The 7,981-nt window shown below is 42.7% G+C and overlaps 1 protein-coding gene across 8 annotated transcripts in view; it reads right to left on the minus strand.

Annotated features, from left to right (window-relative positions):
• Window positions 1-7,981, minus strand: part of prkcz (protein kinase C, zeta) — a 101,980-nt gene that overhangs the window by 7,201 nt on the left and 86,798 nt on the right. For all 8 annotated transcript variants that reach the window (XM_020620802.1, XM_020620799.1, XM_020620800.1 and 5 more), the window contains one exon: window positions 6,259-6,374. In XM_020620802.1, coding sequence (XP_020476458.1) covers window positions 6,259-6,374 — 116 coding nt within the window. The remainder of the gene's footprint in view (window positions 1-6,258; window positions 6,375-7,981) is intronic.

A 7,981-nucleotide genomic window follows, 5' to 3' on the forward strand; every position in this document is an offset into this window, starting at 1 on the left:
TGGCCTAAATTACAATAATTAACTTCCCGTTTCTTTCAGAACACCGTCACTGCACCTGTTTCTTTGACCTCACACAGAATCACAGTCTCATGTTCCTCCCTCTACACCTCCCTCTGAAAATCTCTGCAATATAGCTGTACTGTTAGTGGAAACGTCTTGGTACAAAAAGCAGCCAAATTCTAACAATCCATTTTTACCCGCCAATTATAGGAAAAGTAGCCCAAATGGCCAAAAACTACCCAGTCAGGCAACACTGCTAGCCTTGCAACAGATGACAAAACATGTAACTGTGGTAACTATACACAACAAAAATAACATCTGAAGGCTTAGAAACACTTAAAGGATGAAAATAAATAAATAAAAATGGATGACAAAAAAAAAAAAAACAAACTAGAATCTAAATGGCAAAAACTAGACATTAATTTTTGTTGACTAAATCTAATACAAATAATTTCCAAGACAAACTAAATGTAAATCAGGTGCCAACATTAACACTGTAAAAAAACACCTGACAAACATGACTGATGTTATGGGGGCGACTGTGGCTCAGGAGGTAGAGCTGGTTGATTCCTAATCGGCGGATTAGCGGTTCGATTCCCGGCTTGTCCAGTCAACATGTCGAAGTGTCCTTCAGCAAGACACTGTACCCCCATTTGCTCCCAGTGATGTCACCGGTTTGGGAGTGTGAATGGCCAAATAGGGTGAAAGCGCTTTGAGTGTGCTGTAAAAGCATAGAAAGGTGCTATACAAATATAAGACCAAGACCATGTAAGTCTTTAAGGCTTTGTGACTTGTTATTTCTAGGAAAGAAATAAAGAAGGGGAAGAATAAGTTAATTAATTAACTGCACAACAGATCTGTGGTTCTAGAAAAAGCAACAGGTTCACTAGACAGACTAGAGCTGTGTTCCAGGTCTAGCCATCATATGCAGGTCCCTGAAAATAGCCACCAAGGACCGAGGCTAGAGAAAAGAAAGGTCCTATTGATTTAAGGTTTTGCGTTCTACACAGAGCCTATGCGAGCGTTTATACTTGTGTGCTGGTGTGCCTGCGTCACTATACAATTACACTGCCAAAACACTAGCTGGCAGGTGGGGTTTCTATGCCACTGTGTTGTTCTTCACTTACTAACAATGGTGACTGAAGCTGAGCTGGTCATGTTGGAGTAAAACTAAGAGATGTTGAACAGCAGTTACTGAAATTAATCTAACACAGATAAGAGAGAAGACATTAGAGGAGATGGTCTGTACGACCACTGAACCAACTGACGAGGGGGAATTTTTTCATACTTGTCGGGCCACTGAGAGACATGAATGAGGAAATGTGATGCAACCAATCACAATTAGAGTTGTCTGTGTTGCCGTGTCAGGGTATGGCGTAAGGTACAAGGCTGCACATTACTTAGGCTGTAGGTACGGCATAGATTAAACACAGAACCGTAAATCAGGCCTTACATACATTGTACCTATGGCGTAGATTCAATGCAGATCCATAAGACAATGAGCTGGCACAGAAAAGATAAAGCAGCTTTCCGCCTCCCCTCAGCTTGCTAGCAAGGACCCCCAGCAACCCTGGTTTTAATGCTGCGATGTAAATCTCCAGCACAGAGGTTTTGCCCTTCTCTCTCCCTACACACCTCTCACTTCTCTTTCTTCTCATGCCAAGCCCATCACAAGTGGGAGAGAGTGAGACTGGAGAGGTTTTTGCATCACCCCCCCTAGCAGGAGTGGGCGACGTTAGCCCCTCTCCTTGGTAACAAAGGGAAAAGAAAGTGATGGGGAGATAAAGCGTGAGATGCAGGGAGGAGGAGTGCATCTTCTTTTGATGTGCTGTGGTGTTTGATGCCAGGCTGAAACCTCCACCGCTGAAGTGGCAGCGTGCTCTCCACCCCATTCTCCCACTCATCTCTCCCCTTCCCTCCTCTAATGTCTGTCAGGGACTCCACTTGTCAAACCCTGTCACAAACGAGCCGGGGTGAGGTTCAGAGTCGTCTCGCTGCAGCTACTTACTGAGCTGCGAGGCTCACCCACTCCGAGGATGGTTTGAAGATCAACGTCTAGTGAACACTGGAAGTGTACAGTGCCTTCAGACTGAAGAAGAGCCATGGTACCCAAAGTCATCTGTCATGGGTGGAGAGCATGGTAAGCATTTAATCAGGATCCAATTAATACTGGGAGCTTCTGTTGCTCCATGTCATGCCATTTCACAGTGGTGCAGTTATTGCTGTACAAAAGCCACACAAGCAGGGACAGGCCCTGTTGGTGCCTGTGTCAGACTCCACTCCATCCAGCTACAAAGCATGGAGTGGGCCGGCAGCCTTGTGATTATACCACTGTTTTGTTTTGGAGAGATGATCCTGTACCCCGCCTTCGCCCAATTGCCGGCTGGGATTGGCTCCGCCCCCCCCATGACCCCGTTCAGGGACTAAGCGGTAGAAAATGAATGAATGAATGAATACAAAGCGAAGGCTGAATGTAAGGCCCTTCCCTCACATTGCTGTTATGACGACACATTTTTATGCTAATTGTACCAAGCCGGTCACTGTGACAGCATGACATTTCAGCCAATCACATGTCCTGATGAGCCGGCTCTGTTGAAGCTGGAGCTCGGCCCTGAGTAGACTGACCGAGCCAGCATGACTGCTCCCTGCTATCAGAAGCAGATAAAAAGAGGCCAAGGTGTGCCCACCCGACTTCACATGATAAAGGCACACTGAACCTTTTGCATCTTGTTGCTCTGCTCAAAGGGCTGGGAGTGTGACAGTACCAAATTTTAATAATATGATTACTGTACCCAAAATATCATGGTAAATGGTAATATTAAGATAATCATCAAACTTTTGCTTTGATTGTTGGTGTTCATTATTTTAAAAGTGATACTCCTATCACTTTTAAAATAATGAACACCAACAATCCCCCAGGATTTTGTTAAACCTAACCAAATTAATTATGAACAGAAAACTTGAATGTTTTTCTCCATTGGCCTGTCCATGATCTTTCACTGAGGAAAAGGATGATATTTCAGGTGAAACCTTTTTTAATAATCACTGTCTTCTTGTGTGGTAAACTGAAATATATCATTTTTGCTGTGTTTTCCAGCTATATGTTGCACAGTGGCGACATACACTTGTGCCCCACCTTCAAAGAGGACAGGTCATACAAACAATCGTGTGTACAGAAGTCTGTAGAACTGCAGGTGTAGCAGCATCCTAGTCCTTCCATGCAAAATGCTTTGGCATCTAAAAATCCCAGTACATTCCCATTCCATATTTTCCATGTATCAACATTATACAGTAGAGGATGACTGCAACACTGCTATTTAGATTTACAATCCTCGTTCCTAATGCTAAATGCTAATATGGATACCGATGCTTTTTAAGTGGGGAGGTAGACTGTGTGTTGAATTTTCAGTTCCTCTTTGGAGCAGGGCAGCTGTTGAGAAACAGTTGGCTAAAATCAATCCAACACACGGTTTGCATAAAAAATATAAATGTTGGAGCCTGAAAAATCAATCCAGCATGGATTCAAATGAAAATGCTGTCTAACATAAGCCTGGTAAAATCTATTTGCAGAGCCTGCCCGTGCCTTATGGAATCCATTTTGTGATGGCACAGAGGAAAATAGAGCATGTTTGTGTTCTCGTGCTGTAGCTGCAGACAGTCTGCAGCAGCGGAGCCTGCACCACGTCTGTTGTTGTGCCAGATCTCTTCAGCCTTTTCTCTCCTAAGTTAAATCCTAAACAAGGGCTCCTGTCAGATCCTGAAGGCTGCATGGTTGCATTAATCCAAACAATGTCCCTGATGGATAAAGACGTCAGTGTTGGAAAGTGATGTGGGGGGTGGGGGGATTTTTCTTTATTGGATGCAGAAGTCTTCCGTGGAGATGGCACAGCACGCATTGTTTGTGCGAGAACACATGTAGAATCAGGATTGTTGTTCAACTTTGGTCTGACCACAACAGGATGGCCAACACGGTACACCTTCTCGCTGTGCTCCGCTCTATAGTGTGCCTCTTTTGTGTATGTGTTTGTATGCGCATGTGTGACACACCATCCCTTGCCGGCGTTCAATCGCATGTCTACCTCTTAACCACACAGGTCCTGTAGTAAAACACCGTGCACAGTACAAACAGCTGCAGGAGCAAACAGTGCTAGTGTTAGCAGCTACTTTCAGAGTGCAGGACATGCAGCGCGTGTGTGGCCTGTACCAGGAGGACCACTGACTTCGCTAGTTGTTAGCAGTTGAAGTCAATAACTGAAGCTATGCTATTTTATTTACAAGGGGATGAGTTTGTGTTGTTCAAAATGTGGGACTTGGACAAATGATGGTGACTCTGAAACCGAGGCACACGACAACAAGTCAGCAGGATTTAAGTGAAAAGGACCCATGATGACCTGCCAATCCAACATTAAGTGACTTTTGAGATAGGCCTCTTTTACACACAATCTGGAAATGGGTGCTTCTGATGGGAGAGTTTACTTTATCCGTGTATTTTCATGCAACATATAGAACTCCAATCTCTCAGCTGTGTCAGTCCACACCGACTCAGAGATGTGTATGACATCACTCCAGGACCCCCTGTCTATTTCTTCTCTCTCTTTAACAAAGCATAACCTCCACCAACAGCTGTTTAAATTGCACAAATCCTCAGTTATTTTTGTGTTGCAATTTTTTTTTTTTTTTTACTGGTATTTGTTATTATTAATCAGGCTCCTGATGTCACTGTGAGCTCTCTGCTTTCACTTTCTCCTGCCCTCTGTAGTGAGATGGGGAAATCAATAAAATGAATATATCCTTGTGTAAAAAATGTGTCTGATTTCTTCCTGATGAGCCTAAATGAAAACCACTGTTCCACAATACATGTCTGCTGTCGGTCAGCCTGGTGAAGACCATTTGTCTGGCTGTTCTGACAGCGACAGCACAAAGGTCGGAGTCCCTGTGGATTAAAAGGCCCAGTTGTTTCAGCATACGCTACTCATGTCTCACTTTTAATTCCCAGTCTCAGCATGCTAGCTGCACCACTGGGCACTTGTTGTCCAGTGTGAAAAGAACAGCACTTCAACGGAAACCCACACAGATGTGGGTGACTGTGAAAACAAAAGTACACCTAACACTGAGGTCATCAGAACACTGGGTGTTTGATCCAACATTGATCCAGACTGATGGATCGTTTTCACCCGTAGTTAGGAACTCAAGTCCAATTCAAATTCAAACACATTTTTGGATAAAATTGTGTATTTCTTTCTGCAGTGATAGTGTCCTTTATTGTTTTTCCAATGGGTGTAATTTCTTGGTACAGACTGACTGTGTCAGTACTTCATTATTTTGAGCTGTGCTTTATCCTACATCTGTGTATGTCCTGCGATTTTGCTGTTGCCTTATTTTCATTGTTGTGTCTTTTGTTGAAATTTGTAAAGCACTTGGTCAGATTTAGTTGTTTATAAATGTGCTCTATAAATAAATCTGACATGAATGTGTGTTGTTTTAACTTGGCTGGGGGCCAACACTGCTTACCCCCCGAGTTTTGACAAATGACTCAGAAGGTTCTGAAATAACATGAATGAAAAGTAATGGCAAATTACAATGAATAGGCTATAAGCTATCTCCTGCACAGTGTTCCTTCAAAATATTAAAGGGACAGACCCCTTTCATTTTTAACGCTAGATAAAGCACCTAATGATGTGTGGATTTGTTGAAAAATAGGTACAACTGTTTTCAGTCAACTGATCCTATGTCAAACACTAGGCTAAGATGCTGTTTCCAGAAATATGCCCTAAAATGGTTTTTCTTATTTTTACTATAAGGGAAATACACATATACTGCATCTCATTTTTCATGACATGAAAAGGGAAAAGAATTCAAACAAAGGACTGTCCCACTGAATGCTCAGATGTCTGAATTCTTTTCACATTTTTCAGGTAGTTACTTCCATTGATTTATTCCATTTAAAATTCACTGTGCTTTCAACACCAACCAGCAGAGGCTAGAAGCCTGCTTGACTAAGGGAATAGTTTATTGTTGTCACAATTGTCGTTATGTGTCAGATTGAAAGTCATAAAACAAGTGTGACAAACACAAAAACAGGCATTATGTTCAGTGTTGTGGATAAACTTGAGTGAATTTCTAGTCTCTGCGAATGGATCTTTATACACAAGTGTGTAGTTTTCTCTTGAGTAATACACATGTGAAAGTGCTCTGTGTTATAAATGTAAGGTTGGCTTTAATGCTGGCAGTGATGTGAGTTGGAGAAGCAGTACTTACTCATCATCCGGTGTTAGCTGCACTGGTTCATTAGTAAACTGTGTGTCAAAGTTTTCGAGGCCGTACTCATCGGAGATCTGAGGTTTGAAGGGAGGCGTCACTTCTTTCTTCTCCAGCTGATGAGAAACAAACACAAAAATGTATTATGTTTTAGGTTTTTACTCAGTAACAGAGTGGAGACTGCGTAGAAAAATTCACAGCCTTTTGCAGACTTTTTACAGTTACAGCAAATTGATTTTCTGTTTTGAAAACTGCACACCCTCTAGACACAAAACAGAAACGTACTGTAAAAGACAAGAGCTGTATTGGAGTGGTGACAACGTGGTGAGCTTTCAAATTACTCTGGCATTTTAGCTTGCATTTGAAAGCTTTCAATTCAGATGTTTACTGTAGAAAAACATACTTGGGTGAGCAACCGATGTTAGGTATTTGATTGATAAAAACTGTTCTTTCTGATGTAGCCTGTAACTCTGCAAAACAACATACAGTGGGTGCTTGTAGACAGCGATCGGATGCCACAGCAGCAACAAGGAGTGAGTGGCTGGCTGTTGTTCTTTTATTTGGTCTGGGTTAAGATCAATCCTGAAAGTATCACTATCACTGAGAATCGATCAATACTAAAAGCAGCCCACCCTACTGAGCATTTATAGAGAACCACTGTAACACCAGTGCACTAAAACAAAGCTCCTTCTCCCAGTTTCCTCTACAAACTCTAGGATTGCTTGTTTTTGTTCTCCGCTGGAACGTCACATCCCCCTGTCAGCACCTTTGTATTCTGTTAACATGGAGCGACCCACCACCCACTCATGATACATGAGACTTGAAGCAAACACACCTTTGGGCTGCAGCGGACAGCCGAACCGTAAAGTGGAGACAGACTGGCAGGGAGACAAGAGAGATACAAGTGAAAACAGCTTGTGTAAAACTCTCCTGTATTTTAACATACAGTATATTTGATTCCAGCAATAACAGTTCTCAGTGTTCGGCAAATCATTTCATTCTAAAGAAAATGCGTCAGAAATAAGCAATTAATGCTTTTACCTCAATCATCACAGACTACTTTCTGTTAAGTTCTAATCTCAGCAGTAACAAGTATCAGTGTCGGTGATCCTGGCCTGGTACTACCTGGAACGGATCAAATCCAAACTGTGCTCTTTTTGGTCTGTGATGAAATTATACCAGGTCTGTGGTGTACAGGCTGGTAGGATCAGAGGGAGGCAGGCGATGTGCCTGCTGCCACCGATTCAGACCACAGAACATGGACACTGTCAGATGTAAACAGTGACTACAGATTGAAGGTTAGCCCACTGATCAGCTGATGTTAGAGTAGATAAGAATAGTTTGCTCATCTTACTCATGCGCTTTTGGTTTTAGAACAAAGAAATCATCCTCCAGCTCTTCGTATACCCGTGCAGGTTTTTGCAGGCATGATGTGCCTTGTTATGATTGCTAAGTTGTGCCTGGACCTGGCTGTTCAGGTTCGGGGGTTCTGACTCTTTTAACATCTACTGTGCGTGCATCCAAATCCAGAAGTATCTTATTCCCCTGAGCCATACAGCTCCATTGTTGTCCAAAAGCTATTAACACTATTTAACACATCAGTGAGTCACACTGTTGCATATGAACATACACACTAGTTTATTTTGACTCAGTCCCACATAGACCAGCCTGCTTCCCTGTCCTCACTAGAGCACTGAATGTGGATTAATCCACCACTGAAAAT

Source organism: Monopterus albus, unplaced genomic scaffold, assembly GCF_001952655.1.
Source record: "Monopterus albus unplaced genomic scaffold, M_albus_1.0 scaffold248.1, whole genome shotgun sequence".
Lineage (NCBI taxonomy): Eukaryota > Metazoa > Chordata > Actinopteri > Synbranchiformes > Synbranchidae > Monopterus > Monopterus albus.